Here is a 14907-nt window from a genome sequence, read left to right on the forward strand (position 1 = left end):
CCTTCTCTGAGGAAAAACTCTAGATTGCTGAAACTTGCTGCCTGAAATTTGATGCAAGTGGCTGCAGATTATAGGGTTGGTACCATTAAGTTATGACAACTAATTGAATGCCAGCAAGACAAACCATTCATCTCAGGTTAGCACTGGAGATCAGTTGAAACTTTCGGCTTTTTCTCATCCAGCTCGGCACCTATTTGTTAAAGTTTGAATGGAAAACCTTAAGCAAGCTACTTTATATGATTTTTGGAATTTTTGTATTTGGCAACATTATTCGTTTATATTGATGATACAAAATTTTGCTCTTTATCAGACTGTGCATCCTGAAATAATATAAAATATAGAATCATATTGCTTGCTTTGGTTTTTCTCGTCTCCAAACAAAAAAGGATTGTTGGACAGATTTTTCTTTTTGGTCAAGATGGCACTTCTGTAAAACAAATCCACCCCAGCAATTCTAATTTTGTCTACTATCTGTTGCAGCATAAGTGCCTCCGTCTGTTACAGTTGGCAAACAGCGAACTGTAGTTGGTAACCAGCCTCAAATGGTTTCTTTTAACAGTGCTAACCAAATGCACCTGTCTTGAGGTAGATTATTCCTGGGCCTTGTTCACAATTTGAAGTTCTGTTACGACTTGAAGAAAATCCAAATAAAGCAATCCTTTTTATGTTAACCTCAGGTGATACTAAAGCACATGAAAGCTTTTTCTTGATGATATTTCAGGCATAAACCTGTGACGTTTTCTAAATATCATAAAATTAAGTCATATACTTCAACAATAACCTCAAATTTGTCTTTTTAAGTAGCTCAGAATCTGAATGAACAGCATTGAGACTTCCATTCCAATGGGTTTTGGGTCATTTCTGATGTCCATTATTTAGCATGTTTTGCAGTTTACTAAAATGGAAGAATAGATGTTGAATAATATAAAGTACAATAAATTAAAAACATACTTTGTTTCCTTATGGTTTAATATAGATGCAAGTTGATTTCTTTATTTAGTAGAACTGTTTTAGAAAACTTACTGTAGAATGGTTGCTGACAATATAAACCGATGAATGCTTACCTCGTTTTTGCATCCTTCTGATTATTGTTTTACCAAAGGCGTTTACCCATTTAAAGTAAATGGGTCATTGCCTCTTAACAGATGATTATCAGGAACATGTTGAGCATTCATCTGCTAATAACAACTTTTTAGTTTCATGCTAAGTAATTGAATATGAAATGCATTTATTTGCCTACCTATCTCATGAGGAAGAATAAACAATGTATTCCTATTTATTTCATTCTAGATAAGCGGATACTTCACAATGACTTTGAGTCTCCTCAGGTGTCTAATCAGCCGGCGACAAAAATATCCCAAGGTAAGCACGTTAACTTCGCGGTGCCTCTCTTCAAGACTGCACCAACTGAACAGACACATGAAGCTCATTCTTCACAGTCTCAAATGCTTGATAAATATACTGCGGAGCACATGAAGGCAGCTGATGAATCCATATCAAAGGTGTTGGATTGGTTCACCAGAAGCGAAGCAGTGCCACCTGTAAATACAAAGGGAGAAGAAATGAAACCTCCACCTGAACCAATAGTAGAGAACAAACCAAAGGCTGTGATCACAGTAGATGCAAAGCTGGATGCTGAGTGCTCACATAATGAAGCTGATGCATTTACAAAAAAAATCCAAATGCTGCCAAACATAAACGACAAAATCCATGAGCAAGGAGAACAAGATATCCAATTGCAGGAAGTTCAAACTCCGATAAAAGATGATCTCTCTGATAAATTTTCAATTCCAGAACCAGTATTTTTGGAGGAGAAAAATAAAACTAGAGCAAAAAATGATTTTGAGATTAACTCTCCACTTTCTCAGAACATATTCCACTCTTCTAATGATGAACAGCAGCACATGAAACTGGAGGAAGATGAAGAGCCAGCAGTTTTAAAATCGTTCCCTGAGAAAGGGAGGACTAGAGCAAATGAAACTGCAAAAGAGACGGAAAACTCTCAAGCAATCTCGGAAGATATTGACTTTTTCCTCATTGCTACTGATAAAAATAGTGCACAAGAGACTAAATCAGGACCAGAAAGTAGTGGGTGGCATGTAGATGAATCTAAAACCTTACCAACAACTCCTGCCAAAAGTACAACAAAGCAAGCACTTCCCACTTTCCAAAAACATTCACCAAAACACACAACTTTATCCCAGAAAAATGCTTTTGCAAGTGCAGTGTTTGAAAAGTCGATCAAAAAGGAAAATGCCATTGATATGAAATCATCCAATTCCAAGTTGGCAAACAAAGGAACTAATTCAGTGACTACTGAAAGTTTGTATCCTGTGTCCCTTAACAATGAAGTAGTACAAGATTTAGACCACACCAAAATCAAAAAAGAGCCACGTAATGATGAAATGAACCAGCTAAAGACAAATGGAAAAAGCCGTGTAACTACAGCACGTGAGAAACCTTCCTTGGAAAAAGTAAGGCAAGGGACAAAAGAAAATTTGTATGCACCTGTAAATGATGTTCAGTCAGCTTCAACAGAAAACACAGTTCTTAGTAAAACAGAAGCAAAGAGCCCATTTACCATGCAGAATGAACAAGAAACCAATGTTTTACAAGGAAAAAGATATAATAATGTCCTAGATTTGGAACAAACCTTGAATGATGCGGAAAATAAAACTGAGGTGGATCTCCACTTGGAGAAGGACACAGATGCATTTCCTGCACAAGCAAAGCTGGAACAAACATTGAATGATCAGGAAAATAAAACTGAGGGGGGTCTCCACTTGGAGAATGACGCAAATGCAATACCTGTAATGGAAAAGCCTTTCACTATAGTTTCAATCAAGAAAAGAATATGCAACATATCAGATAATCCTGTCAATCAAACAGAATTCAGAAACCTAAGAAACTTTTGGGATAAGGAAACTAAAAGAGACAATGGTGGTGATGCTTCATCAGCGCTTGCAAACACACCAGATGGCAAACATCGAATGACCACAACAAGGCCAACAAGCACTGAACCAGAAACGTCACTAGAAGCAAAACCTTTGGTGAATAGGAAACCTATACCTATCCAGAGAGTTCAAACTCCTTCAAATTCTGATGAACTCTCCAAAAATGACACAAAAGCCCAGCTATATAGTGGACCAAGTGTCCAAGAAAGAATGCAACAGATACTTCAACAGAGAGAGACTCAAACCGCGAAGAAAAAAATGAACACCAAATATTTCCCCAAAGTTCTCCCCACCGAACCTGAGGAAATCAAAGTAAAATTGAAGAAAGCAACTAATGCGTCAAATGAAAATAAACGTCTCCCCATGTCCAGTGATTTCCAGAAACCCTCCTCTGAAGTAGAGCTTAGTGTCAATGAACCAATTGATAGAAGAATCGAAAATAATGAAGAAAATATTCCAGATAAGAGATTTCCCAGCCGAATCCCGGGTGTTCTAAAATCATCTGGTATATCTCATCAGGATGAAAATTTATCAGTTGGGAAAAGTTCTTCCAGTCAAGGGAGCAGTAATGAAGAAAATCTTACTTTGTTTGCAGGACATTCCTTGGATGTAGGAGAAAGTGACATCCTCCAGAAGAAACTGAACAAATCTGAGTCATTGGACAACATTATCCAGGGTAGTCTGAAGTCAGATGACCCATCTTTTGAAGAAGAGAACCTAATACCTGTTAAAACAGATCAACACTCCCAGTATGATGAAGATCTAGGAACAGATTTAGACCAGGGTGAAGGAGGTTTTTACTCAGACCAATTTAAATCTGAGTTGAACCTCGAGTCTGGAATTACCAAGACGAGCAGCTACAAGGGAAATGATGCTAGTCCTTTCAAAAAACCCACAGCAAAGTTCAAGTCAAATATACCTTATAATCCATATCAAGAAGTTTCACCTAAAAATGTATTGTCAAACTATCCAGGAGGAAATGACCACTTGCATGCTGAATCTCGGAGAAGTTCACTCAGTGAGCATCAGCATTAATTTATTTTTACTGGCATAGTGGGCTATTCTGTTCCTTTTTTTCCTTCTTGATTGGGTTACATTTTCTACTTTTGATCTTGAATATAATTGATTATACATTTCCACCAATCATCTCTTGATCTTGTGTCGATACTGGGTTTAACTATGGGTGTTCTGTGTGGTAATATCAAGACTTGCGAAAAACACTTCAGTGCAAGAAAAACACTTCAGCGCAACCAATGTTAGCCTTGTTCCAGGATCGGAATAATCACACTCTTTCTTGATGATTTTCCCTGGTGGTACGAAGTTTAACTGTTTCCTTCTATTAAGTGGGTGTGAAGTGCTTCTACTACAAGACATAAGAATGATGCTTGTTCTGTAAAATATTAACTTTTTTTCTAAAATTATTGCAACCAGGATGTTGGTGCATGGGACTGACTCACTTAGTACTACTGTTGCATCTGGATGAGAAGATTGCAGGGTCAAGCCTACTCCTAAGAGTTGACCTCCTAATCTAGGATGGTACCGCAGTGCAAAACTTGAGTGATGCTCTTGAGATGTTGCCCTCATACAAGATGATAAAATGAAGACCTATCTCTCCCATTTTTTTCAAGTAGACTTTAAAAATCCCATGGCAATAGTCTAAAAAGAACAGATTATTCTGTTTTGTAGCTAACGTGGTTTGAGGGGACAATCATTAATTTTAAAAAAATCATATCATGATGAAACTTTATTGTGGGATATTAATATTGCAAATGTAAAATAACAATGCACTCCCTGTCTTTGAACCATTTAGAGATATTTGGGAATTGGACAAATTTAAATCTTTTTAAGGCTTGTTCAGTCAAAGCCATTTACTGATGCATCACTTTTAATACCTGTGCAGGGGAATATTGTGAAGTAGGGTGGTAGTGTGTTTTTAGCTGGTTAATTTACAGTTGCAGTTGTGCTGCATTTACAATTATGGTTTAAGGTATCATGGGTATCTCAACATATTCGTGGAAGTTACAGTAGCTTTTTTGACCAAACTCATACAGGTATTTTTCCACACTTCTTCAGACTACTAACACTTTTCTAATTTTCCAAAATGCGTTGCAAACATGAAAAACTATAATATCTGTATGTGGATATACAACATTAACTCCGCCTTATAAAGAGGAGGCGATGGCTGAGTGGTATTTTTTTTTAAATTTGTTCGTGGGACATGGGCGTCACTGGCAGGCCAGCATTTATTGCCCATCCCTAGTTGCCCCTGTTCAGAAGACAGTTGAGAGTCAACCACATTGCTCTGGCTCTGGAGTCACACGTAGGCCGGACCAGGTAAGGACGGCAGATTTCCTTCCCTAAAGGATATTAGTGAACCAGATGGGTTTTTCCAACAATTGACAATGGTTTCATGGTCATCGGTGGATCCTTAATTCCAAATATTTAATTCCAGATTATCTCTACACTATTAATCCAGAAACTCCGCCAATGTTCTGGGGACCCAAGATTCGAATCCTGCCATGGCAAATGGTGGAACTTGAATTCAATAAAAAAAAAATCTGGAATTGAGAATCTACTGATCATGAAACCATTGTCAATACATTGGAAAAACCAATCTGGTTCACTAATGTCCTTTAGGGAAGGAAATCTGCCATCCTTGCCTGGTCTGGCCTACATGTGAAACCAGAGCCACAGCAATGTGGTTGATTCTCAACTGCCTTTGGACAACTAGGGATGGGCAATAAATGCTGGCCAGCCAGTGATGGCGACGTCCCACGCATGAATTAAAAAAAATACTTCATACTACCGTGAAAATAATTGAGGGGTCTTGGGCATTTTGTTTTTAAGCACCTATTTTTATTATCATAGCTGATCACAGCTGGCCTTCCTTGTGTTGACAGCCAGGCCTGTTCAACAAGAGTTCAAAGAAAATTTCTCTTCTCATCTGTCTTAAATGGCAAGCCTTTATTTTTAAACCGTGACTCCTAGTTTTATTATATTCCGCAAGAGAACATTTATTTTTCACATTTATCCTGTCAAGATCTCTTTCAATCAAGTTGCCCCTTGCTCTTCTAAATTCCAGCAGACAAAAGCCTTGCCTGTCCAACCGTTCCTTGTAAGACAATCCTTCCATTCCAGGTATTTGGTCTAGTAAACCTTCTATAAAGTGCATCCAATGCATTTATGCCATTCCTTAAATAAGGAGACCAATATTGTGCATGGTGGTACAGTACAGTGGTTAACACTATTGCCTCACAGCACCAGGGACCAAGGTTCAATTCCAGCCTTGGGTGATTGTGTGGAGCTTGCACCTTCTCCCTGTGCCTGTGTAGGTGTCCTCTGGGCGCTCCAGTTTCATTCAAAGTGTGTGGGTTAGATGGATTGCCAATGTTACATTGCCCTTGATGTTCCAAGATGTATAAATTAGGAGGATTAGAGGGTTAAATACTTGGGATTATGGAGATAGGGCCTGGGTAAGATGCTTTCTAAGACAATCGGTGCAGACTCAATGGGCCGTTGGCCGTCTCCTGCACGGTAGGGATTCTGTGTGGTTTCACCAATAGAACTATAGAAAATTACAGCTCAGAAACAGGCCTTTTGGCCCTTCTTGTCTGTGCCGAACCATTTTATGCCTAGTCCCACTGACCTGCACTTGGACCATATCCCTCTACACCCCTCTCATCCATGAACCCGTCCAAGTTTTTCTTAAATGTTAAAAGTGACCCCGCATTTACCACTTTATCCGGCAGCTCATTCCATACTCCCACCACTCTCTGCGTGAAGAAGCTCCCCCTAATATTCCCTTTAAACTTTTCTCCTTTCACCCTTAACCCATGCCCTCTGGTTTTTTTCTCCCCTAGCCTCAGCGGAAAAAGCCTGCTTGCATTCACTCTATCTATACCCATCAAAATCTTATCCACCTCTATCAAATCTCCCCTCAATCTTCTACGCTCCAGGGAATAAAGTCCCAACCTATTCAATCTCTCTCTGTAACTCAGCTTCTCAAGTCCCGGCAACATCCTTGTGAACCTTCTCTGCACTCTTTCAATCTTATTTACATCCTTCCTGTAACTAGGTGACCAAAACTGTACACAATACTCCAAATTCGGCCTCAACAATGCCTTATATAACCTTACCATAACACTCCAACTTTTATACTCGATACTTCGATTTATAAAGGCCAGTGTACCAAAGGCACTCTTTACGACCCTATCCACCTGTGACGTCACTTTTAGGGAATTCTGTACCTGTATTCCCAGATCCCTCTGTTCAACTGCACTCTTCAGAGCCCTACCATTTACCCTGTACGTTCTTCTTTGGTTTGTCCTTCCAATATCTCACACTTGTCTGCGTTAAATTCCATTTGCCATTTTTCAAGCCCATTTTTCTAGTTGGTCCAAATCCCTCTGCAAGCTTTGAAAACCTTCCTCACAGTCCACTACACCTCCAATCTTTGTATCATCAGCAAACTTGCTGATCCAATTTACCACATTATCATCCAGATCATTGATATAGATGACAAACAACAATGGACCCAACTCCGATCCCTGCGGCACACCACTAGTCACAGGCCTCCACTCAGAGAAGCAATCCTCCACAACCACTCTCTGGCTTCTTTCATTGAGCCAGTGTCTTATCCAATTTACTACCTCCCCATGTATACCTAGCGACTGAACCTTCCTAACTAACCTCCCATGAGGGATCTTGTCAAAGGCCTTGCTGAAATCCAGGTAGACAACATCCACCGCCTTCCCTTCATCCACTTTCCTGGTAACCTCCTCGAAAAACTCTCATAGATTGGTCAAACATGACCTACCACGCACAAAGCCATGTTGACTCTCCCTAATAAGTCCCTGTCTATCCAAATTTTTGTAGATCCTATCCCTTATCACACCTTCCAATAACTTGCCCACCACCGACGTCAAACTTACTGGCCGATAATTTCCCGGATTTCTTTTGGAACCTTTTTTAAACAACGGAACAACATGAGCCACCCTCCAATCATCCGGCACCTCCCCCGTGAATACTGACATTTTAAATATGTCTGCCAGGGCCCCTGCAAGTTCAACACTAGCTTCCCTCAAGGTCCGTGGGAATACCCTGTCCGGTCCTGGGGATTTATCCACTCTGATTTGCCTCAAGACAGCGAGCACCTCCTCCCCTTTAATCTGTAAAGGTTCCATGGCCTCCCTACCAGTTTGCCCTATTTCCGTAGACTCCATGCCCATTTCCTCAGTAAATACGGATGCAAAAAAACCATTTAGTATCTCCCCCATCTCTTTTGGTTCCATACACAGTCTACCACTCTGGTCTTCAAGAGGACCAATTTTATCCCTCACTATCCTTTTGCTCCTAACATACCTATAGAAGCTCTTTGGATTTTCCTTCACTCTGTCTGCCAAAGCAACCTCGTGTCTTCTTTTAGCCCTCCTGATTTCCCTCAAGTAGCTTCTTGCACTTTTTATACTCCTCGAGCATCTGATGTGTTCCTTGCTGCCTGTACATTTCATACAACTCTCTCTTCCTCTTAATCAGTGTTACAATCTCCCTCGAGAACCAAGGTTCCTTATTCCTATTTACTTTGCCTTTAATCCTGACAGGAAGATACAAACTCTGCACTCTCAAAATTTCTCCTTTGAAGGCCTCCCACTTTCCATTTACATCCTTACCAGAGAACAGCCTGTGCCAATCCACACTTCCCAGATCCCTTCTCATTTCATCAAATTTGGCCTTTTTCCAGTTCAGAACTTCAACCCGAGGACCAGATCTATCCTTATCCACGATCAGGTTGTAACTAATGGCATTATGATCACTGGATCCAAAGTGTTCCCTCACACTCACATCCATCACCTGCCCTAAGTCATTTCCCAATAGGAGATCCAATATCGCATCCTCTCTCGTTGGCACCTCTATATACTGATGTAGAAAATTCTCCTGAACACATTTTACAAACTCTACCCCGTCTAAACCTTTAAGAGTATGCCAGTCCCAATCTATATGTGGAAAATTAAAATCCCCTACTATCACAACTTTGTGTTTCTTGCAGTTGTCAGCTATCTCTCCGCTGATTTGCTCCTCCAATTCTCGCTGACTATTGGGTGGTCTATAATACAAGCCCATTAATGCGGTCATACCTTTCCTGTTTCTCAGCTCCACCCATAGGGCCTCTGTAGACAAGCTCCCTAAACTATCCTGCCTGAGTACCGCTGTAACATTTTCCCTGACCAACAATGCCACCCCCCCACCTTTTATCCCTCTGCCTCTATCCCGCCTGAAACATTGGAACCCTGGAACATTGAGCTGCCAGTCCTGCCCCTCCTGTAGCCAAGTTTCACTAATGGCTATAATGTCATATTTCCATGTGTCTATCCACGCCTTCAGCTCATCTGCCTTCCCCACAATACTCCTGGCATTGAAATAGACACACCTCAAAAAATTATTTCCACCACACTCTACCCTTCCATTTGTGATTTTGCTTGAACTAACCTGTCTTTTTACCCCTGCTCCACTATCTGCTCTGGCACTCTGGTTCCCATCCCCCTGCAAATCTAGTTTAAACGCTCCCCAATAACACTAGCAAATCTCCCTGCAAGTATATTGGTCCCCTTGTAGTTTAGGTGTAACCCGTCTCTCTTGTACAGGTCCCACCTGCCCCAAAAAGAGGTCCCAATGATCCAAGAATTGGAAACCCTGCCCCCTGCACCAGTTCCTCAGCCATGTGTTTATCCGCCCAAGCATCCTACTCCTGCCCTCACTGGCATGTGGCTCAGGTAGCAATCCTGAGATTACTACCCTCGGGGTCCTGCTTTTTAACTTCCTTCCAAGCTCTTTGTACTCACTCTTTAGGACCTCCTCACTCTTCCTTCCCACGTCATTGGTACCGACGTGTACCACGACATCTGGCTGATCACCTTCCCACTTTAGAACACTGTGCACGCGATCAGAGACATCGCTGACCTTGGCACCTGGGAGGCAACAAACCATGCGGGAGTCTCTGTCCCGACCACAGAACCTCCGGTCTGTACCTCTGACCATCGAGTCCCCTATCACTACTGCTCTCCTCTTCTTCATCCCACCCTTTTGCGCTGTAGAACCAGACTCAGTATCAGAGTTCCGGCTGTCGCAGCTTGTCCCAGGTAAAGCATCTCCCACAACAGTATCCAATTCAGTATACATTCAGGGGTATGTCCACAGGGGAACCCTGCTCTGCCTGTCCTTTCACACTGCCATTTCCTCTCCTTACAGTAACAATGCCCTGTATAACTGAAGAATAACTCTAATTTTGTATTCAATTCCCTTTGCAATATATAGTAACATTCTATAAACTTTCCAAATTACTTGCTGTACCTGAATACTAACCTTTTACAATTCATGCACGAGGACATCCAGATCCCTGTGCATTTCCGAGCTCCACAATTTGTCACCATTAGATAATATGCTTTTTTTATTCTTCCTGTCAAAATAGCCAATTCTACGTTTTTCCACATTACACTCCGTTTGCCAGATCTTTGCCCACTCAACCTGTCTATATATTTTCGTAACCTCATTATGTCCTCCTCTTAGTTTACATTCCTATCTATCTTTGTGTCATCAACAAATTTAGCAACCATACCTTCAGCCCCTTCATCCAAGTCATTTATATAAATTGTGAAAAGTTAAGGTCCTACAACGGAACCCAGTTGCACACCACTGATTACGTCTTGTCACCCAGAAAAAAAAATCCATTTATGCCTACCCCACTGTTTCCTGTTAGCTAGCCAATCTTCTGTCCATGCCAGTATGTTACCTCTTACCATGAGCTTTTATTTTCTGCAATAACCTTTGGTGTGACATCTTATCAAATGCCTTCTGGAAATGTTAGTACAGTATGTCCAACAATTCTCCTTTAATCACAGCACATGCTACTTCAAAGAACTCCAATAAATTGGTCAAACATGATTTCCAAATGACTAAGCTCTGTTTACACAGATTCCACTTTTTGTTAATTAGTAGTTGCTATCTAAGTGATGAGAGAAACTTTTGAGATCAAAAGGGCAAGTAAAGGTTAAGAAATTTTTTGTACGGCTGAAACCAACTAATATTGTACCTGACTGAGCAGTGCCAGTCAGTGCAAAGTAGGCAAATGTTTTATCATTTGAGTATCCGACATGGAGATAAAATATCTTAAATAATAAGACCATAAGACCATAAGACATAGGAGCGGAAGTAAGGCCATTCGGCCCATCGAGTCCACTCCACCATTCAATCATGGTTGATTTCAACTCCATTTACCCGCTCTCTCCCCATAGCCCTTAATTCCTCGAGAAATCAAGAATTTATCAATTTCTGTCTTGAAGACGCTCAACGTCTCGGCCTCCACAGCCCTCTGTGGCAATGAATTCCACAGACCCACCACTCTCTGGCTGAAGAAATTTCTCCTCATCTCTGTTCTAAAGTGACTCCCTTTTATTCTAAGGCTGTGCCCCCGCGTCCTAGTCTCCCCTGTTAATGGAAACAACTTCCCTACGTCCATCCTATCTAAGCCGTTCATTATCTTGTAAGTTTCTATCAGATCTCCCCTCAACCTCCTAAACTCCAATGAATATAATCCCACGATCCTCAGACGTTCATCGTATGTCAGACCTACCATTCCTGGGATCATCCGTGTGAATCTCCGCTGGACCCGCTCCAGTGCCAGTATGTCCTTCCTGAGGTGTGGGGCCCAAAATTGCTCACAGTACTCCAAATGGGGCCTAACCAGTGCTTTATAAAGCCTCAGAAGTACATCCCTGCTTTTGTTTTCCAAGCCTCTTGAGATAAATGACAACATTACATTATAATCATAATTATACACCAATAAAGTGACCCTTTAAATGTTATTAAATTGTTAAGATGTTCCCTTTCCAACAGGTGAGGAAGATGAAATGTCTCCTTTGACTTTGAGAGGAAACTCGCATACAAATGAAACTTCTGAAAGTCTACAGGATATCAATGCCATCTACTCAAGTGAGTACATGAATTAGCCAGCTGCCTTATCCTTACTTTCAAGACCATTAGTTCATTAATCCAACCTTACTCTAACCTTACCAAAAGCAGATAAATAGAGTAATGTAATTTAGCTTGTTGCATAAAGCTGAAAATTTTATGCAGACCATTAAATAGGTTTATTTAATTGTATATAGCTTATCAAATGTCTATGTTTCTCTCTGGACTGAGGCTAATTTTTCTGTTTTAATTTTCCTTTATTTAAATAGCAAAATTTTAGTAACTTTTTAGTTGTGAAGTGGGAGCAATTTTATCTCCAAATTATACATGTTGAATTTAATTTGTATCCATGATTTTTTTATTGCTAAAATACTTTTTCCTTTTGTAATGTGTGTGGTTCTGTGATCCTCAGTGCTAACTGTGCTAGAAATGGAGGACAGAATTAAGATAGAATCATAACTAAATATAGCAGCACTCCAAACTATTCCATTGAGTTTGGCTCCCTGCTGAAGGAACAAGGTCGCTGAAACATGTTGACATATTTTTGCTTTGTCACTTTAACATCACGACACAAAGTGGTGGAGGGTGAGGGCAGTGAGGAACCGAGGTATTACCTGTCTCAGGACCAGTTATTGGAAACCTGTTCAATACCTTAAATGCTAATTCTATTTTAATATTTACGTGGGTAGTGCTACCTAGAACAGTAAACTAGATGTACATTTCAACAAAGAGTGTTTCTTATTCTGCATAAACCTCCCTTTATTAAAGTAAATATCTCCTGGATCGGTTGATGAAATAGGATTTTTATAAGGGACAAGAGCTCTAATTCATTCTGTTGCTTTAAGTTTTAATGATTTTGTTTAACATGCCTACTTGGCTGTATTGTTATATCAGTGATATAAATACAATATCCTTATATTTATGTCATAACAGTTCCAAATGCGTTCAATTCTACACAGAAAGAAACGATCCTCCGTGATGACAATGGTAAATACAATGGGATTTTCCTCCCCCTCTGTGGTGTGTATCGCGGCAGTGAGTGGTGGTGTGCTGCTCACTAACGTAGGGATCAATGGAGATTTCCATTGAATGCGTCCCTCTCTCGCTCCCACCCGTTCTCTCTTGCCCCATCCACTCGTTCTTCCCCACTTTGTCCAGTTTTAAAATTGTATTAATTAGCCATGATTATTTTCTATGGCGATATGGAGAGATGCAGGGCTGGAGATGTTTGCAGGAGTAATGAGCGCTGCCTCTGAGTGATAGCAGATGCATTAGTTTGGCTGGATTTTGGAAATGCATTCACTGTAGTTTAACGGAGTATAGGTGGATGCTGTGGAATCTGTTGTTTGTGAAAGTCTTTTCCATGTTGTTGCATTAAGTTGATTTTCTTAAATATTTTTGACAAAAAGATATGCTTATGTTTGTTTAGTTTACACTATTCCAGCATCACCAGAAAACACATCGTTACAGTCAAAGGCAATGAAACGGTTGAGTAAGTCAGTTCCTGCATTTCCAGAGGTAAGGAAAACATGGTTAAGAACTTGAGTATTTTTACTGAGTCATTTGGCTTTCATTACCCTGTATTAGGTAGGCTTTTTATCTCACATTCTGCAATAGCCATTGGTGGTGTCATGCATAGTAAACTTCTTATGAACTGTGATGTGGGTCCAATTATCTTTTAGACAGACCACTACCAATATGATCACCCCCGCCCCATCATAACAGGTGGGAAAGATTAAAGACTGAGAGAAATTCTCCCAACTGGAACTAAATTCCATGGTGACGGTGTGAACAGAGTGTTTCCTGCTGTGGAAGCTGCCACATCTTTTGACCCTGGCAACATTCATTATACAACCGGGGTTTTGCACCCTATTCACTGACAAGGCAAGCATGATGACACACAGTGCGCTGTCATGTCCAGGCATCATATTGAAAAGGCATCCAAACATCACTAACTCACTGATGAAGAACGAAGATGGACCTTCTGAAAATGAAGATGGATCTCCAGGACAATCTGACACTGGTAGATGGACATCTTTGAAGGTACTGAATCTGGACAATCCAGCTGTAGATGCTCCCCCCCACTCACTGCTGTGGTGTCCTGGAGTCTAGGGTTGCTGGCAGCCTCAATTCCAAACTGTGGAGACAGCTCCAGCCATTGTTCAGGCGAGTCCTGACATCTACACGTCACATTGTTCCTCACGTGTTTTGGACTGGTGGATTTTCCCACTGACATTGCGGAGAATTGGGTGTGGGTAGAAGATCCCATTCTGGCATTCATCTGTATCCCATTAAAGAGATGCAAATGGTGCCTCCAGCAGGTTTCCTGATCTGCCAGGGTGGGCACCAGCAGAAGATACCATGGGAAATTCACACTGTTGTGAAATTGACTTTGCACTCTCTTCAGATTATCCCTGCCCCTATCCTCCGTCATTGAACCCATTGCCACCGGTGGGGCCATGGGAGAATTCTGTCCTGTATATCCACAACATGCTACACATGCCTTTTGTACAGCAGCAATTTATTAGGGCATTTGTATACCCTACCATGGAGATGGGGGAGACTTCATTAATATATTTAAATGGAGCACTCTGTGCAATTCTTAAAATTTACCACCATTATGCAGAGATCTCATGGATTGAAAAATCCATGAGTGAGTTGTAGGTGGGAGGTGCTGGTTTCAAAAGGTACACAGCTTTTTCAGAATTCGTTGAATATTAAGAGGAGCAGAAGCCTTTGATCTCCACCCTGTCAATCACGTCCAATTTCACCTCCACCCCCAAGAGCCATCCCCAACCAACTGCAATCTCCTGATGCTGGTTTTAGCAGCTGGCTGCCAGGAAGGACATGGAGTAATTGAGCTCCTGCAATCAAATTTTGGTGAGACCACCCATCCCCTTGTCTTGCCTGGTTTTTAGGCCTCTCTAGAAATATCAGGGCCACTGTTTGAGGGTTCCATTCAATAACCTAATATTTTCTTTCTCGACAT

At 41.0% G+C, this 14907-nt stretch overlaps 1 protein-coding gene across 19 annotated transcripts in view; it reads left to right on the top strand.

The window, feature by feature from the left end:
* sytl2a (synaptotagmin-like 2a) overlaps positions 1 to 14907 on the top strand; it is a 149331-nt gene that overhangs the window by 104440 nt on the left and 29984 nt on the right. For 8 of the 19 annotated variants that reach the window (XM_078221837.1, XM_078221833.1, XM_078221840.1 and 5 more), the window contains 4 exons: positions 1291 to 1362; positions 11844 to 11939; positions 12852 to 12905; positions 13348 to 13436. In XM_078221837.1, the coding sequence (XP_078077963.1) occupies positions 1291 to 1362; positions 11844 to 11939; positions 12852 to 12905; positions 13348 to 13436 (311 nt within the window). Of the gene's footprint in view, positions 1 to 1290; positions 3973 to 11843; positions 11940 to 12851; positions 12906 to 13347; positions 13437 to 14907 lie in introns of all 19 variants that reach the window. The other 11 variants (XM_078221828.1, XM_078221821.1, XM_078221822.1 and 8 more) reach the window with 5 other exon arrangements.

The sequence above is a fragment of the Mustelus asterias genome, chromosome 10, assembly GCF_964213995.1.
Source record: "Mustelus asterias chromosome 10, sMusAst1.hap1.1, whole genome shotgun sequence".
Lineage (NCBI taxonomy): Eukaryota > Metazoa > Chordata > Chondrichthyes > Carcharhiniformes > Triakidae > Mustelus > Mustelus asterias.